This window comes from Megascapheus bottae, chromosome 12, assembly GCF_031878675.1.
Source record: "Megascapheus bottae isolate mThoBot1 chromosome 12, mThoBot2.hap1, whole genome shotgun sequence".
Classification (NCBI taxonomy): Eukaryota; Metazoa; Chordata; class Mammalia; order Rodentia; family Geomyidae; genus Megascapheus; species Megascapheus bottae.
This window is the reverse complement of record NC_143520.1, coordinates 48,210,186-48,231,838: the sequence shown is the minus strand read 5'-3', so window position 1 is coordinate 48,231,838 and position 21,653 is coordinate 48,210,186. Positions and strand designations below refer to the sequence as shown.

The following is a 21,653-nucleotide window of genomic DNA, read 5'->3' as shown; positions in this document are numbered from 1 at the left end:
CTCATGCCTGTAATTCCAGCTACTCAGCAGTTTTGAGATCTTAGGATCATGGGGTTTGAAGCCAGCCCGGACAGGAAAGTCCATGAGACTTTGATCCCAAATTACCCACCAAAAAGCTGGAAATGGAGTTGTAGCTCAAGTGGTAGAGTGATAGCCTTGAGCAAAAACACCTACAGGACAGTTTCTAGATCCTGAGTTCAAGCCCCAGTATTGGCATACATATGCACATGTGCTCATTCTCATGGACACACAAACACACATACAAGTATTTGCACCCTTTTACAAAACAAAAGCATTCTGAAGAGAAGCAGAGGCAATTCAGCTTAGAGAAAAAGCATCTTACTGTAGTCCAGATAGGGTGACCTTATCTCTTATCCTCCCCATGTACCCCTTCACAGATTTCTGCTGCCCCCACCCCCTTCCCAGCTAAGACACAGTCTGTGTGGATTAAGTAACCCTTACAAACCTCTGAGGAGATGTAGCTCAGCATTTGCCCAACATGTACAAGGCTCTGGGTTCAAACCCCTCCACCACCTGGCAGAGTCAAAAAAAAAAGAAAAGAAACAAAACCTCCTCTGGTCAGTCCCAAGGATTTCCTGTATCTTGATGGTTCCATGTTGGCCCCTTAGCCCCATCACTCTACTCACTTGGAAGGAGATAAAGAAAATTTGGGCATGTGGCGTACATCTACAAGCTCAGCTATGTGAGGAGTCTGGGAGTGAAGACCAACCTGGCCAACATAGCAAGACCCCATCTCAAGAAATAATTTTAAAAAAAAATCAAATATAGATGGCCAGCCCAGGAAGAAATTTTCATTGAAAAAAAAAAGACCAAAAAAAAATTCATGTATTTCTGGGCAGAACAAGTCCTGGAAATGTGGCAGTATGATGAGTGACTATAGATCTGCAGTGAGAATGGAAATCTCCACCTGGCCCTGACTCCCTGTACCACCCTCATCCCAAGAATGGCTGTTAATCATTATCCCAGTTCTGCCAGCTCCCATCACCCCCTGGGGAGTCCAGCAGGTCCAGAGACATGCTCTTTGTAATGTGTTCTAGGATACAAATTGGTACCCTGAGGCCCTCTGATCCTTACAAAAGATAAATATGCAAGTGCTCACGTGCACACAACACCTTGTCCCTGGGCCCCACTGGAATGATGGCTCAAGATAGGATCTGGATGTGCTGGTAGAAGCTGGGGTTATCTGGGGCTTATGAGGGCCCGGTCATAAAAAGCAAGAGAGAACTCAAGCCAAATGGTTTGAAAACCTGTGTGCAAGATATTCAAAAGAATCTAGCTAAGCCAGGAAGATGTGCCAGCAGGCCTATGAGTGTGGGAATCTGAGGCACTGCCTGGTCCCTGGTATGGGGAGGGGGGGGGAAGGGAGGGTGGCAGGGATGATCCATCCTCAGCACCCTCAGGAGCACACAGCCCACTACAGAGTCAACAAAACTGGTATGAACTGTACTGGCACGTGGCTAACCTGGTTACCCGTTAACAGGGCTACTTTCAAATCTATTCCATTCCAAGGAAGAAAACTCAAGAAAAGAGTCTTAAAATGTGTTCTTCTTTTAGAAACAACATCCTAACAACTTGACTAAACCTCTGTAGATTGTGACATACTCCTATCCCTATAGAAGCCCCTGGAACATTATCAGTCAACCACCCAGAGCTTAGTAGCTAAGAAGGCAGCTTCAAAGTCACAGTTGCACTCAATCCCCTATGGAGGTCACAAGTTGGAGAGGTGACATTTTGATTATACTGTCCTGTAGAAGCCAAGGTCCTGGGATTGGGGGTAGAGGGTGAGGGATGGGAGGGAGTGCTAGAATTCCCTTGGCTGGTCCCAGGGCTGGCTGAGGCTGTTGATATGGAGGCCGCTGATGGCATTGAGGAAGAAGAGGAAGGAGGCCGTGAACTCACACCAGAACATCAGGGTGAAGCCGACAAATGTGACCTGATTCCGGAGGAGAATCACAAAGCTCAGGAGCCCCCCAGAGGAGAGGATGAAGGCAACCAGGAGGAGCAAGGAACCGATGGCCCACTTGCGCCGAGAGTAGATGTCCTCGCACACCTGCGACACCATGAGGAGCTCCAAGCCAAAGATGGCAGCTACCACAGCCACGGCGGCCACAGTGCGGGCAAGGCCGAGGCCTATGGCCAGACCTGGCACATGGGCCTGGCTCAAGTCTCTGAGGCATTGTGGTCCACTCTGGTTGGTGATGGTGCAGAAGTGCCATAGCCCAAAGAGGCGGTTGTCATCCAGGAGCCAGTAGCCATCACAGATGGAGATGGAAGACAGGACAATAGCCAGGGCGGTACATGCAATGATGAGGGTCCGGATGAGGGATTCAAAGAAGGACCGATGGGGCCTCTTGAGGCCCAATACCCTGTGAGCCTGAAAAGACACCACCGAAAGCAGGATCAGGGAGAGACTGTGTCATACCCTCACCAAGGAAGACCCCCAAATATGCCTTCCAACACCTCCCCCAGCCCTATTTTCTGCTTCCATCTCACAGGAATCCTCGAACTCTTATCTCTACCACAACCTCCTCCCCACACAGACTCACCTTCACTGGTGTCCTTCCCTTTCTACCTGTCCCGTGTCTTCCTTGTCTGATGCTTACCAGGAACTGATTATTCTCTTACTACTCTTCATGTTCTCCACCAAGGAAGGAAAGCTGAAATTAGCCAGCCAAACACCTGATTTGGAAAATCTGTCTCATGTGGCTCCTGTGACCTGGAGTGTGCAGTCTGTCTTCGTTTCATTGTATACAAAACAACACTGTCTGGCAGGCAGGGCCCAGGGACTGAACAGAGCCAGGAGACAGAAGCAGGTGCATGGAGAAGGTAGTTTCTCACCTAAGGACACATCCAGTTTCATCTCTGCCCCAGCCCACTTTCTATAGCTGCTCTAGGACCGCATGACTTTATCTTGTTTTCCTGAGTACTGAAAGCCATGTTTGTACCTTGCCCTTCAACCTTGTTCTGCCTCCACCCCACCCAGGCCTGCCAAGGCCAAGTGTCTACTCCAGCAGTTTCTAGGCCTGGGGAAGTCACCTTGGTGTTGGGCCTGCAGTGCTGAGCAAGCACCCTAACCCTGCTAATTTTCCAGTGAGGTTCTGCCTCAGTCCTAGACATCACCCACACTGTGCTCTCAGTCCAACCCCAAATCAAAGGAATTAGGACACTGAAGCAGACACCTCACCACAGCCACATGCACTGAAAGATCTGCCTGCCTGCCTCCCTCTCAGCCTCGCTTCCCAGTTCACTCTTCCTACCACCTTGCTTAGGTACCATAGCAGCTCCACCTTCCAGGTCTAGAACTTTCTTCCCTTAGAGCCCCTGGCCACCTGCCTAACCAAGTTTAATGGACTCTTTTATTTGCCTCTCTCTCTCTGTCTCTCTCTGTCTCTCTCTGTCTCTCTCTGTCTCTCTCTCTCTCTCCCTCTCTCTCTGGGTTTGGTGATACTAGGGAACTGAACTCAGGACACTGTGCTTGCTAAGCAGGAGCTCTAACACTTGAACCATGCTTTTAGTGCTTTTGTATTTTAGTTTAGATTAGTGTGTGTGTGTGTGTGTGTGTGTGTGTGTGTGTGTGTGTGTGTGTGAATCGGGGTTCTTGTGCTTTTGGACTCCAATCCTCTATCCTCCTACATCTACTGCCAAGTAGCTAGGATTGTGTGTACCACCAAGTCAAGCCTTCCTTTTCTCCAATATTTAGGTTTGTTTGCTTGCTTATTTATTTATTTATTTATTTATTTATTTATTTATTTATTTATTTATTTATTGTCAGCTCTGGGGCCTGAACTCAGAGCCTGAGCACTATCCTTTGGTTTTCTCAAGGCTAGAGCTCCACCACTTGAGTAATAGCACCACTTCCAGCTTTTCCTATGTATATGATACTTAGGAATCTAATCCAGATCTTACTGCATGCTAGGCAAGCACTTTACCACTAGACCAAACTCCCAGCCTATTCAACTTACCAGTCTGTTCAAACTTACCATTTTGGTTATTTCTGGCCTATTCAACCTAAAGTGGGTTCTCTGCTTGTATTTTCACGTGACCCTGTTTTGCTCTCTGTACTTGTGTGTGTGTGTGTATGTGTGTGTGTGTGTGTGTGTGTGTGTATGTGGGGGGGAGAATGCATGCCTGCTGAGTTTTTATTATTTGTTTATTTTTTATTGCTCAAGAATAGCATTCTTCCACTTGAACCACAACTCTATTTCTGGTTTTTGTGTGCATGTTCACATGTGCACATGCATGTGCTTAATCAGAGTCTCACAGAACTTTTCTGCCAGGCTGGTTTGGGGCCCTGATTCTCAGATCTCAGCCACCTGAGTAGCTAGGATTACAGGCAGGTGTCCAGCTTCTCTGTGCCATTTTGCCTGCAATTTGGAGTGACATGATGGCTGCCTTATTTGGACTGTGTCCTCTAGAAGGACAAGGCTGCTATATCTACATAGTACTTGGGATAGTGTCAGACTTATGCATTCAGTTGGTACTTGAGGCAGAGCCACGGGATAAATGAAGGGTTGAATTTGCAACCTCTCATTTCCATCTGAAGCTCCCCATAAATTGAGTCTCCTGCCTAGTTGTAAATTAAAGTACTCCCTTTATAGTGTGTAGAGAAGAAATAGTTACACCCTGATTTGAAAAGTAAGCAAAACAGTTTTCAGGCAACAGTGGCTGCTAGGAAACTAGGGAACTGAGAACAGGGCCTAAGGGGGCTCCCTACATAGTGCAAAAGAGGCTTCCTGAGGTAAGACTTTTTCTTCTTGGTACCCTGCCACAACCTGAGTGGAGGTGTGGATCCTGGTTATGCCTGATGGGTTGAAAGGCAAAGCCCTGCACTAGACACTGAGAGAGTTTGCACTAGGGTTCTACCACTTGAGCCACAGCTCTACTTCCAGATGTTTGGTGGTTAATTGGAAATAAAGAGTCTCACAGTCTTTCCTGCTTGAGCTGGCTTCAAACTATGATTCTCAGATCACAGCCTTCTAAGCAGCGAGGGTTATAGGTATGAGCCACCAGAGTCAAGGTTCAATCTCTTCTTAATCCTATAAGGTTGGTAGAGGAGAAAGCTCCATGCATGGGGTGAGTGTAACAGGAAATTAAGCTATACAGAAGACAAGCAACTTGTCCAAGATCACTAGCTCAAACTGAATAAAGTCTGCCATAGTTTCTTAGACAGTACTATCAAGGGCAGAATCCACTCAGCTAGGAAATGCTGACCGAGGCCTTTTCCTTGCAGCCTTTGTGCTAGAGTTCAGTGTTCCTGGGAGAGGAAAGGATATGAGCCCAGATAACTGCCCCAAAGCCCAGGCAGAACCAGGATCCACACCTCCACTGAGGTTCTGGCATGATACCCAAAATACCTCGGCAGCAACACTCAGGCAGGAATGCGGGCTGTGCTCTCAAATGGTGTCCTGTATTCCTGGGAAGCACCCATGAGTGGGGAAGGTGATGGGATAAGCTAAGAAGGATTCCTCAGTCTCCCTCCTGCTGCAACAGACCCATCACCAGCTGGAGGCATGGATGTCTAGAAGTTTTCATTGCATTGTGTGAGGGGTCTATAGGTAAGAAATGAAGCAAAAGAAGCAGAAAATAGCGAACCTACATCTCCACTACCAACTAAAGAGGTTCAGGTGGGTTCTTACCCTTTTTGTCAAGTTTTCTCATCTATAAGTGAAGTTAGCCAGTTGCCAATGGCTTGCCCTTGCAATGATAGCTACTCAGTAGGATGAGATCTGAGGATCGGGTTCTAAATTAGCTATTGCAGACTCTTATCTCCAGTGTACCAGCAAAAAGACAGACATGGAAGTGTGGTTCAAGTGGTAGGGAACCAGCCTTGAGAAGGAAAAAAAAAAAAGAAAAGCTAAGGGAGAGAGGAAGACCCTGACTTTTATTTTATAAAAATAAATAATAAAATAAAATAAATATAAATGAAGTTGGCAACTCTAGTCTGAAAGCAGTGGCCACAAAGCATATGGCAAGGAAATCTCTAGAGATATGGTCAGAGGGTGGGATGGTCCTGGGTCACAAGACCCAGATACCTTTCAACCCCAGACATCACACAGTCTGGCAAACAGGCACATCCTGTCCCTTCCTCAGCATTGCCCATCCCAGGCCTAGACTGGACTTCAATCTCCAGATCCAAAACCATCACACTGAGATCAGAGAGAAGAGACAGTTGATCTCATTTCATCCTCCTCCCTCCCCCACCCCTACCTCCTGTACCAAAGCAGGGCTTCACTTCAATTCTCTGACCACCCACAAAATTCCAAGGGTTAAATGAGATTTTGTACACATAAAAGATTCATGGCACACTGGCAGCTCTTGGTTTTCTGGAATGATTAATAGTATTAGTAACAATAATATATGGTTGTCTTCATTCCAAACCACTAGGCACCTTGCCTGTGTTCTGCCAGGGGTTTGGAAACCTTTTGGTTTTCAGGGTCTGAAATCATCACCAGGGGACAGAGAGGTGGGAAGAAGCAGCTCAGTGGAAGATGGTTTTGTTTGCAGCAATCACGTAAATCTTAGGGCTTTGACTTCCTCTACTAAAAACACTGCTTTATACAGTTTTTCCTTCTCATTTGTGACCTTGAATGACCTCTGGTGATGCAACAAAGATCCTTGGATAGTTTAAGGCTATAGAGTCCAATGGCCTGGTCCTTTCTGCCCTTCCTATCACCCAGAATCTCCCTGCTCCCCTTAGCCAACAACATTGCCAAAGAGACACTTTGGTGCCTACTCCTTCTCCATCCCCACCCCCAACATAGCCACTCCACACTGCCTGTCAGGCCTGAGTCAGGACACCAAGTTCACTGCTAAAGAGTCAGGCTTCTGCTCCTTTCAATCTGTCTGGACCACCCTGCTGTCATGAGCCAGTCTTGCTTTCAACCGTTTTTTTTTTTTTTTCCATGTTAGGGAAATGAACTCTTTATTTTTGCTATAGAGTTGAAAGCCAAGTAATTATTATTTACAAAACTAGAACATTTTTTTTTTGCCAAGAAAAAAATAAGTGGTGATCACTATACTTATCTCATAATGTTGTGGTAGGGATGAAGTTATTGCCTAAGTGCCAGGGAAAGGTACCAACACCCTTCCCACACACACACCCCAAGTCCCTTCTTGTAGTGACATTTTAGCTCTCCTGCCCTGTCCCCTTCTTGTGCTTCTTACCCTTCCAGAGCCTAACAAATTCCTTCTCCCCGTCCCATGAAAAACACCTTGACACTTTCCCACCCCTTAATTTAGCACTTATTTCCCACATCTACTCCTAGTTTACAGGTCTCTCTCTTTGGACTGTATGTGTTTAGGAGGAAAGAGACAACACGGGGTCCTAAATTCCAAGCCCCCTTCCTCCCAGGCCCTACACTGGAGCCCCAGCTGGGACAGAGGGGAGCCTCTGGCTCTTGGCTGAAAGGGGCTGTCTAAAGAAAGATAAGAGGGAGCGGGTGGCTTTGGAGATATGAATACTGGGTCTGAATCTTGATCCTGTCACTTGAGTGACCACAAGTGGGCAAGTTACTTCTGAGCTTCCAATAATAATAATGATGATGATGATGATGATGATAATGATGATGATGATGATGATGTACCTAGCATCAGTATTACTGGACCTGAACATCTGAAGCCGAAGTGGACGGGCCTCTCTAGCCTGTGGCTGGGGCAGGGCCGACGTCAAGCTGACCGAGTGGAAGAGGCCGCGGGGTGGGGCGCCGGGGTGGCGGGTGGCGGACGCGCGGCCCGCGCTGTGCTTCCGCGGGGCAGGAATGCGCAGGTTCCCGCCAACATCAACGCCATCCCCACTCGGAGGAGAAGCCACATCTCCGGCCGGGGCGGCTTCTCCCTTCGTTGGAGACTTTCCTCTGGGGTGTCTGGGGGGCCCCCAGCGAGTCCACCCCGCCCCGCTCCTCAAAAGCAGTCTAGGGAGCTCGGTCTTTCCAGCCCCGGCCCCAGAAAGCTTGAGCTTCCCCGGCGACGCATCTGTTACATAAGACCCGCCGCGCCTCGCCACCGCTTCCCGTCTGTCTGTCCGTCCGTCTCCACCCAGACACCAATCCAAACCAACAGGTCGCTGGTGGCCCCGCGGAGAAGCCTCGAAGTCCTCCGGGGCAGGGTGGGGGGCCCGGGCCTCTGGGGGAGCCCGCTCCGGGAGAGCTGTCTCGAGGGGCGGGCGTCCCCAGGTCGCTTCCCGTGCAACCTCCCGGGAGCCCGGGGTTGGGAGCAGGGGCTGGGCACCCGGGACGCTGGCGCCCCGGACGCAGGCCGGGTCGCCGAGGGCGCGCGGTCCCCGTCCCCCGCCCTCCACGGCGGGCAGCGCCCCGGCCGGGCGCCCCGCGGGCCCCGAGCTACCTGCGCGGCCAGGGCCGTCATGCTGCTCCGGTCACCGCCGCCGCAGAGCCGCGCGCCGCCCGCCGTCCGCGCACGGCTCTCGGGGGCGGGGTGGGGCGGTGCAGGGGCGGGGGCTGCGGACCCAGCCCTGACCCCTGGCGGCTCGGACGCGGCTGACTCAGCCTCCCCACCCCCCCACCACGTTAGACGTAGGGATGACACCTCCTCCCTCCTCCCCCAGTCGGAGGACCGAGCTGACTGCTGACTTGTGGGGCGCAGACCCCTCCAGGCTGGGGTCCGCCCCGGCGGGGTGGGAAGGGGAAGACTCGACCTCAGGCCGATCGGGTCTGGAGGGTGAGGCTCGCGAGGCTCCCCCGCCACCTCCCCTCACAGCTGGCTGTGTGACCGTGGGCTGCAGGCTTAAGGTCTCTGAACCGAGCCAGATTAAAAAGTGAAATAAAGTAAGTGACAGGTTGCTGGCCCTCTCTTGGCCCTTGTAAATGTGTGTGCTTCGCTTCTCCGGACCTTTTCCCCTGGCTGTCCAAGGTGCCTGGGTGCACAGCGTACCCTTGGCCGAAGGCCCTAGCTTCCATCTCCAGAGTCGGGGGGGCTGGGGAAGGGGGGGCAGAGCTGCCAGTGCCTTCCAGCTCTGAAAGGCTGGAGTTTTAAGTTAGGGGAGGGTCCCAGGCCACAGGATCCCGAATTAGCAGCTCCTGCCTCTACTTTATGTGTGTGTGTGACGTGTGTGTGTGTGTGTGTGTGTGTGTGTGTGTGTAAGTAACTGGTTACATAAAGCAAGAGCCCAGGTAAATGTCTGACATGGCTCATACTGGCAGGCAACTATTCAGTGGTGCCTAGATGACCCCATCCATCATGGAAGACAGAGGAAATTTGTAGTGCCACCAGCCTCCACTTCCAGGTTCATCAAGATCCGTCACTGTCTGAGAACCCGTTCAATTGGACAGAAGGAAGGCTGGAGGCCCCACACTGGAGGGTCTTGCTGAGGCTTCTATAGTCCAGCCTGGAGTTCCTGAGTTCTGCTCAAAAACTCACTGTAGCCAGACTCCAGTGACTCATGCCTGTAATCCTAGCTGCTTAGGAGGCCAAGATAGTTCTGAGGATTGAGGTTCAAAGTCTGTGAGACCAGGAAAGTCTGTGAGACTCTTACTTCCAGTGTCCACCAAAAAGCTGGACATGGAGCTGTGGCTCAAGTGGTAGAGCTGTAACCTTAAGGGGAGGAATTTCAATGCCCTGAATTCAAGCCCAGTACCAGCACACTTGCACTCATTGTATATTAGTACCATGCGGTTGGTTGTTCAGTTTTTGACACTGAGAGTGAGACATTAATACTGGTGCTGCTTAACAGGCAGAGCTACCAACATAAGGTACAGGGGCAGCTGACTAGATCTTGCCATCTCAGCCTGCCCCCCCCTGAGTAGCCACACCCACCTGCCCTCCCAAATGCTGGGGGCTAGAAACGGGAGGTTCTCCCTCCCCTGCTCTTAGCCTCTCAGGAAGGAGGACCAGGCTCTGTATTGATTCCTGGGGCTTGGGGTGCCCTGTGGGAGAACTTAGCTTGCAGCATTTCAATGGAAGGAAGGCAGTGCCTTATAATGAATATCAGAAGGATCTGTCAGATTGGATAATAAGCCTATGTCTCATGCATTCTTTAAAAAAAAAAACAACACATTATTTTTGGGGTCGGGAATGTGGCTTCTTGATAGAGTGCTTGCCTAGCAAGCTTGAGGCACTGGGTTTGATTCCTCAGAAACAGAAAAAGCCCAAAGTGGTGCTGTGGCTCAAGTGATAGAGTCCTAGAGCCTTGAGCAAAAGAAGCTGAGGAACTGTGCCCACGACCTGAGTTCAAGCCCCAGGTCTGGCAAACATAAAATAAGAGAAAATTATTTTTGTCTTTAAGTAGTTGTACAAAGGAATTTTCATTCAAGGAGGCAGTATACAAATACAATGAATCTTGATCAACATTCTTCCTCTTCCCAACTGTACCCCTTTCCTCAATGTCTTGGGGCCTTCTAAGAATTCATGTGTGGTAGGACATGTTTGGGGATAGACTGCATGTTACTGTTATGCTTTGTTAGTAAGAACAGGAAAAGCTGGAGTCAGGAGAATTTAAAACAAATATGCACTGTCAGCAAGAAGGTTGAAGAAGTAGAAAGGCCTTCAGGAAAACAAGGAGGAAATGACTAGCCATGCCCAGTGCTAGACACGGGGCTGGATTCTGGGTGGAGTTTGTGCTGAGATCCTCAGGCTTGGGAACCACACTCCCTTGGCTCAACCTTCTTCAAATGAGACAGCAGAGGCCAGCTGCTCACAGATGAATATCCAGGGAAGCAAGAATTTCAGAAGTGGGATCTATGGCTGGGATGGCAGGGTAGGCCCCTACCTGTGAAAACAAAAATAGCTGCACTGGGCTATTCCTGATTTCCTCTGCTTTTTCTTCAGTGTGTCAGATTGAACACACCTGCCCCTCCTCCACTCCTGTTTATATTCCTGGCCAGACTTGGGGGAAAGAGAATTGATGGAAAAGGAGGAAATGGTCTTTATTCCTCTCCTCTGATCATTCTTGTCTGATGAGATTGATTGATCTACCCTTAGAGTTCCAAGGTGACTGGCATACGCAGCCCTGGATTGAGTCGTCAGCCCACAGCTTTCTCTCACCTCTGGGTCTTTGAAATTTCTCCTTCCTCTGCCTAAAAAGGTTTTTCTTCAAGATACATCTAGCAGTGCTTGCCTAGTGTATGTGCAGCCTTGTGTTCAGTCTTTAACACAACAACATCACATCTAAGATTCACCATCATGTCCATTCTAGACTCAAATGTCACTTGATCCGAGAAGACCACCATGTCTAAAATGGACCCCTGAATTCTTTATCCTCCTCCCGTACCACCTAGCCCCATCCACCTTCTTCCATACTGAAGTTCTATCCATCCAAGAAGCACTACAGTTTAATGGTCTTTTTTTTTTCTCTCTAATCTTGGGGCTTGAACTTGGGGCTGTGGGCAATATCCTTGAGCTTCTGAGCCTCTTTTGCTGAAGGCTAGCATTCTACCACTTGAGTGACAGAACCTCTTCTGGCCTTTTCTGTTTATGTGATAGTCAAGGCTACCACCCTACCCCTTGAGCCAGAGTGCCACTTCCGGTTTTCTAGTGGTTAATTGGAGATAAGGGTCTCCCAGTCTTAAGTGCCCTGGATGGCTTTGAATTCCAATCCTCAGATCTTAGCTCCCTAAGTAGCTAGGATTACAAGTGTGAGCCACTGCACCAAGCTAATGATCTTGTTTATTTTCCTTTCTAGAGCTGGATAAGACTTCATTCCATAAAATAGAATTTGAATTCCATGCAACAGAACTTAAATTCCATTTCAGCTGAACGGAAAAGAGTGGTGTTCAGACAGAAAAGGGGCTTGAAGAGAGAAGAAACAAATGAACCACAAAACAAGGCTGGTCATTTCTGTTTCTTTTCCTTGGGAGGGTGAAGAATGATAGAAAAATAACTGATTGATTAATGTCAAGTTAGCGTCTATCTGAAAGAATTAAGACTAGGGAACTTCATTGTTATGATAACTGAAACTGCCCATTGGGAAATTTGGTTATTTATATATTTATTTATTTATTTATTTTTATTTCTAAAAGGGTCAGAAAAGCAGCTTCAATTCAGCCAGGTGACATGGAACTTTAGCATAGGTGACTCCATTTTGATTTTAATGTGGTTTCTTCTCTGGTGTCTAGTTCAGGAGCTTACCTAAAATAAGGACCCCCATGGAATTCCCCTCTCCTCTCTCCCTTCCCCTCCCTTTTTTTCCCCTCCTTTAGCCTCTTCTTCCTTCTCTTCCTCTCTTATCCCTTCCTCTTCCCTGTCCTCCCCATTTTTTCTCTTTATTTCTTTCATTCTCTTTATTTCACTAGAGTTTTAAAGTTGGGGCTCAAATGCCATGGGTTCTACATGTCAGGACCAGCCATTGACACCTGTATGCCAAATAAAGGGACAAGGTGAAGGGTAGAGAAAGAGGAGATTTATTACATGGTATGGGACTCTGTGAATGCTGAGCCACTGTGAGATCTAATAAAGAGAACTGGAATGCCATTCTCTGACTCCCAGAAAGCTGGGAGTGACCTGAGAAAGATCAATGGTTCCTAGCACTCCAGAGTGGACCCAAGATTCCACCCTAAATGTGAATTAATCACAATCTGGACTTCCTTGGACCGCGGGGTTAGGTAAAGGCCTGTACAAATTGAGGTTGTTTGCTTTTTACCTCCACTTCCTAAGATAAGGAAGTCACTCATCCTAGGATTGTTTCACATGCTGGTGTCCATAACTTCAGAGGTTACTCCTTTACTTCCTGCAGGTACTGCCTTGTCTGATAATCAATAATAACCCCATTAACGGGACCTTAGGTGTCTGTTGCTGGTTAGAGGCACAGGCCCCTTGGTATCCTAAAGCCAGTTTCATGGTCCAGTTTCCATTACTGTCTTGTTCCTGGTCACGGGGCAGGATAAGGTGCTGGCTGCAGTTTGCAACAGTATGTCATGGATATATCATGGGAAGACATCACTTAGTAAATCTTCAGCCATCTTCAGGGGTATAGACATGTGCTTTAAGTGTGTGTTATGCATATGGGTGTGCGCATGCACATGTGTGTGTGTGTGTGTGTGTGTGTGTGTACCTGTGTGTCGGTGTCACTCCCGAGCACTGTTCCAGAGGTTCTTTTGCTTAAGGCTAGTGCTCTACTGCTTGAGCCCATAGCTCAAATTGGGAATAGTCTATTTGTAGAAAAGAGTCTAATGGACTTTTCTGCCTGAGCTGGCTTTGAATCATGCTCCTCAGATCTCAGCCATTTGAGTAGTCAGAATCACAGACATGAGCCACTAGTACCTAGCTGATCTGTGGACAGAGCAAAAGAAATGTGTATAATTATTAAACAGTTCTGTCTATAAAGTGACCTCATTGATCACCACTTCAATTCATTTTTTTCTTTTTTTATTCTTGTTGTGGGGCTTGAACTCAGGACTTGGGCACTGGCCCTGAGCTCTTCAGCTCAGGGCTAGTGCTCTACCACTTTGAGCCACACTGCCACTTCTATTTCAGTTCTTGTTTTGAGAAGGGTCCTGTTCCTTTAGGGGTATTTTTGATGCCTTATCATAAAGATGTTATAAATCACCTGTCTTTATTAAAAATTGGCTACAGACAGAATGGCTTAGCGGTGAGACACACAGACACTTGAGGCAGTGATGTCAAGTTTTTTATTTTTTTTTTCCTGCTGCTAGTTAATTCTTAGTCCCAAGTAAGGAATTGCAGGTACGTGTCAGATAGGTTCTCAATATGTAACCCAGGCTGCATTTTGAACTTGTAGACTCAAGTAATCCACCTGCTTCAGTGTCTTTATTTACATGGACCACAGGCATCTCACTGAGCCCAGAACTATATTCTTTAACAGGAGACCAAGGACTTGGCATGTTTACTGTTTACATCAGAGCCAGGCACACAGCAGGTGCTCAATAAGTGTTCATTGAATAAATATAGTGACCATTTAATCGCTATGTGCTCACTTGTGTAGGCCAGAGAAGGTCAAAGAAGAAAAACATGGCCTCCCCAGTTTAGGCCCTACACCTTCTGTCTTTCTCCCTCTTATCTCCTTTCTCTGCCCTCTCCAGCTGCCTTGCCTCTGCCTACTGTAGACCCCTTGGCTCTGGCCTGGCTCCTACAAGACCAACTCTACTCTCACTCTTTTTTTTTTTTTTTTTGCCAGTTCTGGGCTTGAGCTCAGGGCCTGAGCACTGTCCTTGGACTTTCTCAAGGCTAGAGTTCTACCACTTGAGCCCCAGCACCACTTCCGGCTTTTTTCTATGTATGTGGTATCAAGGAATCGAACCAGGGTCTTCGTGCATGCTAGGCAAGCACTTTAACCACTAGGCCAAACTCCCGGCCCCATCTACTCTCACTCTTCTTGTCCTTTCGGTATCTTCAACAATCTCTCCCTTCTCCCTTTCCCAGCCATCTCAGGCTCCTTCCATAGGTCTCTCGCTGGGCCTGCCTGCTTAGGCTGTGTGGGAAGCTACCAGTGGTGCAGAGGCTTTTGCATTGAGCACTGTGTGACAGGCCTTCCCTGGAATCTGCAGTGCCTCTTCAGGGTCTCATTGATGTCTAGGCCCTCTCTAATCTTCCACACACGCCATGGTCTACTACTTCTGTATCGCTTCTGAATTTGGTGTTTGGGACTATGGAACTGAGTCCTGGAGCCAACTAGGCAAATATTTTACCATTGACACCCCTCTTCTAAATTTGAACATTTCATGACTGTTTGTTTGTTGTTTTTTTTTTTTTGGCCAGTCCTGGGTCTTGAGTTTAGGGCTTGAATACTTATCTTTGGGTTTTCTCAAGGTTAGAGCTCCAACCACTTGAGCCACAGCACCACTCTGGCTTTTTCTATGTATGTGGTACAGAGGAATCGAACCTGGGTCTTCGTGCATGCTAGGCAAACACTATACCACTAGGCCAAACTCCCGGCCCACTTTATTGGAATTTTTTTTAAATCTCTCTCTCTCTCTCTCTCTCTCTCTCTCTCTCTCTCTCTCTCTCTCTCTCTCTCTCTCTCTCTCTCTCTCTCTCTCTCTCTCTCTCTCCCTCCCTCCCTCCCTCTCCCTCCCTCCCTCTCCTTCTTTCCTTCCTTCCTTCTTCCCTCCCTTCTTCCCTCTCTCCTCTCTTCCTTCCTTGAGGGGGGGTTTCACTACAAAGCTCAGTCTGCATTCCAATTTTCCACCCTCCTTCCTCAGCTTCCTTGGTGCTGGGCTTACAAGTAGGTGCCATCACATCTGGCTTTCTTTTTCTCTAGCTAAGTACACAAAGCTTTGTAAGAACTGGACTTTGTCCCTGCCTCACTGCCTTCTGCCTGACCCCTACAGTGGGGCCTGCTCAGCAAGGTTTGTTCAACTATGGCTGAGTGTTTAATGTACATTTCCCTCGGTGAGCCTTTCTATCTAATAGAGAAACCAGCCTGTTGGCATTGAAGAATGCTGTGAGAGGATGTAGCACAGGTGCCAATAGACTGTCCTGTCTGGAGTATCTAGGTCCCAACCATTTACGATCCTGACAGTCCACTTTCCTGGCAGGCTGAGAGTATGTATGGTGGTCTCTCCCCTCCCCCCCAACCCCATGAGCCAGAGAGTGGTCCCTTTCAGACAGAGCCTTAGTCCAGGAAGGAGCACTTTGTGCTGGCTACTTGTTTCTCCTTTAGGAGTGAGGTGTGTGTGTGGGGGGGGGGGTCACATACTACATTCAAAAACTATTTTGAATGTAGCTACATCCATACTGAAGTTCCTGCAACCTATTTGACCTTAGCCGATTTTGACTGTGGAGAGGTGTAATGTAGATCAAGAGACAAAATTAGCCAGGTATGGTGGTACATGCCTATAATCCCAGCTCTTGGGAGGCTGAAATAGGATTATCAGTTTAGAGCCAAGGTGGGCTACATAATAAGACCCTGTCCCCCAAAACAAGAATATGATCTTTCTCTAGAAATGACTTGCTGTCAGGCTACAAACATATATTCCTTTCCTACTAAACTTTCCTATCACTTTTACTAAATAAAATAACATAATAAAATAAAGGGTAGAAGTAAAAACCAAGGAACAATTTTTTAAAAGCCAAAATTATTTTGGATTATCTGTAATTCTTTTAGTAGTCATTTACTATCAACCTTTGAGTCTGACCTCTCTCAGGACCTGGCTCAATACTACCAAGTAAAACTCTTTGCAATGCATAACTCAAGTTGGTGGACCTCTAACCTCCACTAACCTCCCAACCGCCATAACAATACAGCTAAACCCTCTAGAAGTGTTCCCAGCAATGCATTTGGTAAATTAACTAATTTATTACTTTCTTTTTTTGTGTGATTATCAAAGTTCATGTTTAGGTAACTACTTCCACAGAGAAATTTGACAAGGTGTCTGAGTTTCTGAGCCTCAGTAAGTCAAGTAATTCAAGAGAAACTCTTTTTATGGCTTTTCTCTTCGTGTGTGTGTGTGTGTGTGTGTGTGTGTGTGTGTGTGTGTGTGTGTGGTGTGTGTGTGTGCATGCATAGGCTCAAGTGAACACAAAGGTATGGGAGTTTGAACTCAGGACCTTATGGGCTCACTTGTACCAAGTGCCAAGGTAGGCATTCTGTCACTTAATAAATATGTATCTCTACTTGCATCATTTCACTGGTTAATTGAAGATAAGAGTTTCACAGTCTTTTCTGCCCTGGCTGACTTCAAACTGTCATAGTCAGACATCAACTTCATGAATAGCTAGGGTTATAATTATGAGTTGAAAATTGAACTATTTTATGTAGAAAGGGGTAGGAAAGGACTCCTGGTTCCAGGACCCAGTAGGGCAAACATGCTGTAGGGACACAGAGAGCTGCTTGGTGCCAGGGTGAGTTTCCAGGATGAGTGACCCCGGCTGCCACTTGTGTCCTGCACTCTTGAGCTGTGCCACTGTGAACTTGGAGAACAGACCCCACCCCCCTACTACCCTCCCCCCACCTCCCCAATGTCCCAGCCTTCCCTCATCTCCCTAGGGGTCTTCCTCTTCTCTCAGCCCTCTCCCAGTGGCAGGTTCCTTTTCTTCCCCGGCTCAGGCTTTGTGGTGCCCTTTGCCTCTTCTACCCTTAGCCCAGCCCTACATTGTGACCTCCTCAACTTCCCAGCAAGCAAGGGATTGCAACACCGACCCTGTTTACCACATTCTGATGGGATTAGAAGCTGTGGGGACTCCCAGACTCTGCTTTTCCAGTGCCTTTCTTCTGCAGCTGGGGTTGGGGCCACAAGTGTGTTAGCTAGAGAGCCCCACCTATTTCTGATGATGGGGGTGGGGAATGGTGGCTAACTAGTTGCAGCTGAATCAAGGAATGAACTAATCAGGAACAAAATATGGAGATGACTTTCCCAAGCATTTCTATAGAATGAAATTTCCCCTGTATTTTATATCATATGAAGGTGATTGCATTTAGAGGTGATAGAAATAATGTAGATGGGATCACTGAGTGTTTTTCTTTTCTCCTATAGGGTCTTCAGTATCATTAATCCAATTTGTCTCTTTTTTTCTTCTTCTTCCAGTGCCAGTACTGAATCTTGAACTCAGAACCTCAATCACTCTTGGCTTCACTCAAGGCTAACATTCTAACACTTGAGCTACACCTCACATCTAGCTTTTGCTGGTTAGTTGGAGATGATAGTCTCATGGTCTTTTCTGCCCAGGCTGTCTTTGAACCACCACCCTCAGATCTGTCTCCTAAGTAGCCAGGATCATAGGCATGAGCCATCAACAATTAGCTTCAAATCCTTCTTTCAGATTCTTGAGATTTTTAACCTCTTAGGGACCCAAGTATTCCCATCCTGGCCAGGAAACATCTAATATTTTTTTATTTGCATACTTGGACACGTAACTTATCAGCACCCTCTGAGACACCTGATCTCTTGGACCCAGGGTCATTCATTATATAAGGCTGACTGCCAGTTTATCCTGCCCAGGAATGTGTCTTGTTCTTACTTCTCAAGAAACCCTGCAGAGATCAAAGTGCCCAGGAAGCAAAACAAAGCACCAGGAGCTGGTTGGTAGAAGTGTGATGGCCAGGAATTTGAATGGCGGAGACAGGGCTGTAGAAGAGCCTGGGAAATAGTCTTATTAGATTTGTATGTATACGTGTTAGAAATGCATAGTGACTCTCCGGTGTCAGAAATGAATAGATACGTAAGAGATACAGGGGGTTTCATCAAGGCAATTTACTTTTGTGCAAGAGTGCAATACAGTTACTCTATCCAGAGCTAGGCAGGCACACTGGGCAGAGCAGTTTGCTAGGTTTTGATCCCAGTCCAAACTATCCCTCCTTGTCACAGTCTAAGTATAATTGGTTACCAAGATTAGAAAGGGGGCTAGTCTTTCACTGTTTTTCAAAAGTTTGCATTTTGTTTTCCAGCATGGCTGGCTGAGAGTGGTGCTGGGAGCTGGCAGATAGAGTCCCAGTAGGTTGATGGGGTCAGTGGAAAGTTACTGCTCAAAAAGGGCACTTATTCCTTTTAACTCCATTGATAGAGATTTTTTTTTCCTTCTAACAAACAGCCCATTTGGTAGTTGCAGTTTTATTCTTACTTCTGTGGATACAAGCAGTGCACCTGATAATTACACTTTAGTCTTTGACACAAGATTCACACTCCTCACATGGCTTCTGGTCACAGATAATAGTTAAATTGAAGTAAAAAAGCAAATAATTCCAGGAACTATCAATACAAAAACATCAATATATAAGACAGAGGTTTTTTCTCACACAAGGATGGGGGTAGGAGGAGCTGTTAAGGGGCAAGGGAGACTGAGATTTGCAGGGACTTCATTACAGTGCCTCCCAAGAGGTTGGGCAGCCACTGGGCCTTGAGCCTTGGCTCCCTGAATCATGCTGGCTGCCTACTTCCTCCCTTGGAGGCATGTGTGGGGCAGTTGAGGGGAGCCAAGGTCAGACAAAGCAGTTGCAGGCTTACTCTAGTTTCCTTTTTCCTAACAACCAGGTGAAGTGACAGTATGGAGACAGTTGGTGGCAGGACGCAGACTTCAGCCTTAGTTCCCCAAGGTTTAAGACTCCCACCCAACTTTCATCCGCAAAAAGTATTATGGTAATAAGTTGCCTTGTTAGGAAGCTTTCTTTTAAAACTTGGTTGTCACCTGCAAGAGTAAAATTGGCAAAATTCTCTTGACACAAACTTCCGGAAAATGGATGGCCGATATTAATTTTGCGTGCTTTAAGATCTTTGAATATGAATGTGTGTGTGTGTGAATGGGTGTGAGTGAATACATTCAAGGTTAGATTGTCAGCATCCAAAACAATGGATAAATTCATAATTAAAAACACAAAGGCAACTGGGTAAAAAAATCTAAGTCTAAACTTCAAGAAAACTATTAGGTTTGAATGTTTTCCAATGTCTCAAAGGATTATTGCATTATTTAAAAGAGGAACTGGTTAATAGGAGTTTTCTAAAGATTCTAAAATCTGCATTTAAAAAAAATCTGCTACTGGGCCGGGAGTTTGGCCTAGTGGTTAAAGTGCTTGCCTAGCATGCACAAAGACCCGGGTTCGATTCCTTGGTACCACATACATAGAAAAAAGCCAGAAGTGGTGCTGTGGCTCAAGTGGTAGAGCTCTAGCCTTGAGAAAGTCCAAGGACAGTGCTCAGGCCCTGAGCTCAAGCCCAGGACTGGCAAAAAAAAAAAAAAAAATCTGCTACTGTAATGCATAGAGCTGTTTACCTTGTAAACATTGTATCTTGTTTAGTCCAGAGGCATTAGGGAATTTGGAATTTATTTCCTTGAGTTAAAATTTGTAGATAAATATCAAAATTTAAATGTGAATTTGTTTGTGTCAGAAGCTTTGCCTGCCTGTCTTTTAAAACTGTTCAGGTAATCAAATGCCAAGAGAAAGGACCTAAAAAACTTAAGATAGTCCTGTATGACGGTCTTTGGGGTGAGAGGTAAACTGGCAAAGGTGGGTAAGATAAGCTGGCACAAAGGCTGTTCATCTAAACCTGGTCAGATGGACTGAGTGGACTGTCTTTGTCCTTCCTTGCAGACTGACACTGGAAATCTGATGGTAAAGTGGGAGATGTGATTAGTATTTCTTAAACTTGCCTCCTAATGATTCAAGTCAGATCCCTGCCACATGAACTGACTCACTTAAATTGGAGAGGGTTGCATCAGCGATTCCCCCTGGTCCCTATAAAAGACTTAAAAAAGATTGTGAGGAAATCGTGCATGCCATTTTTACAAGTCCTACCTCTATAATCCCCTGGGGTCAATCCCAAGGACCTTAAACCTAACGTTATCTGGCAGACTGATATAACCCACTATGTCTATAGATACTCCTTCACACACTTGTTGGGCTACTGCACATTCTGGTGAAAGAGCCCGACACTCTGAAAGCCATTTTTTGCAATGTTTTGCAATCTTGGGTTTACCCCTACAGGTTAAAATAGATAATGGGCCTTGTTTTATGATCAACTAATAAAAAGGGGAGGCAATCCCCATGATCAACTGAGGACAGCCATGCTTACACTAAACATTTTAAATTTTTTCCAAGGACCAGCCTCTGACTGCCTTTCAGAGACATTGGTCTAATCAGACACTTTAGTTAAAGGTTGAAGTCCATTGGAGAAAACCTCTTACTGGATCATGGAGAGGCCCTGATCCCCTCATTAGTGTGGGGAGAGGGTTTGAATGTGTCTTCCCTGTGAGAGAACCAAACCCAATTTGGGTACTGGCTAGAGATTTAAAATATTGTCAGCAAACTAAAAAATAATTACCCAAGAGCACCCCCTCTTGAGGTATGCCTTCTCCCTCTCGCTCACAGGAATGAGGAGACCATACTGGATTCTCTGCCTAGCTGTGGTTGGATTCTTCAGTCGCCTTCCTTCTCCTCATCCTGGGCATCATTATCTACGCTGCCCACAAAGACACTAGTTTGGACCTACAATCTCAACTTGATTTCCTGGCTGCAGTAGTCCTCCAAAATCATCGAGGCCTTGATCTGTTTAAAAAGGCTGCAGGAAGTTCTCAAATGCCTCCAAAATGAACTCAATGCAAACTATCTATGGACTAGACTAAATGGTTGGCTTCCTTACCTTCTCCCCTTCGTGGGCCCCTTGGTTACAGTGATCCTTGTATTCACATTCATATCTTGTGTGATCAATAAGCTCCTTCAGTTTCTTAGAGATCAGGTTAAAGCTGTTCAGCTAATGGTGGTCTGACAACAATATGCTGTGCTATGAGATGGCAGACTGGGAAGCCCATGAGGTTGGCCCTGGCCCTTACCAGGATGTACAGGTGTATAGAAGGGTTTCCTTTGTGGACATTGGCTATCTCCCCTACTTAAAATCTCCACTTGGGTCTGCCAACCCTACAGGTGAATTGCCTGAAGAGCTAGAGTGGTAGTGAGTGACATGTAAGATCCCCAGAGGGGGACAACCTAAGACAGTCACACTCTGGAGTAAGGCAAGCACTAGCTTAATAAAACAAAAAAAGGGGGAGATGTGGGGCACGTCACATCAGGGAAATGCTGTAGAAAAGGAGGCCTAACTCATGGCCCAGTGCTCATTTCCTGGTTTTGGGACCCAACCTGCCTGTCACTGGGTTGGAAGGCGTGGCTCTGGTTTGTGATGTAAAGTAAGGCTACCTCTGGGATAGGCCCTGAACCTTTCCACCCTCTTGGCCAGCACATGATTCCCCTTCTTTACCTACCTCCTCTGCCCTGCCTACCTTTGTGCTGATAGGCTCCT

General features: G+C 46.9%; 1 protein-coding gene across 1 annotated transcript; it reads right to left on the bottom strand.

The window, feature by feature from the left end:
* Positions 1-1,458: 1,458 nt before the first annotated feature.
* Positions 1,459-8,439, bottom strand: Tmem37 (transmembrane protein 37). The gene is made up of 2 exons (XM_090342948.1): positions 8,362-8,439; positions 1,459-2,395 (listed from the first exon to the last, which is right to left on the bottom strand). The coding sequence occupies exons 1-2, from the start codon at positions 8,380-8,382 to the stop codon at positions 1,823-1,825; spliced, it is 594 nt and encodes a 197-aa protein (XP_090199074.1). The 5' UTR covers positions 8,383-8,439; the 3' UTR covers positions 1,459-1,822.
* Between the last annotated feature and the right edge of the window lie 13,214 nt (positions 8,440-21,653).

Excerpts from the sequence above, each read along its gene's own strand:
- Tmem37 (XM_090342948.1), bottom strand. The coding sequence starts at position 8,382 with ATGACGGCCCTGGCCGCGCAG. Across the intron at positions 2,396-8,361 it reads TGACGGCCCTGGCCGCGCAG|GCTCACAGGGTATTGGGCCT; the intron begins GTAGCTCGGGGC and ends GTGTCTTTTCAG.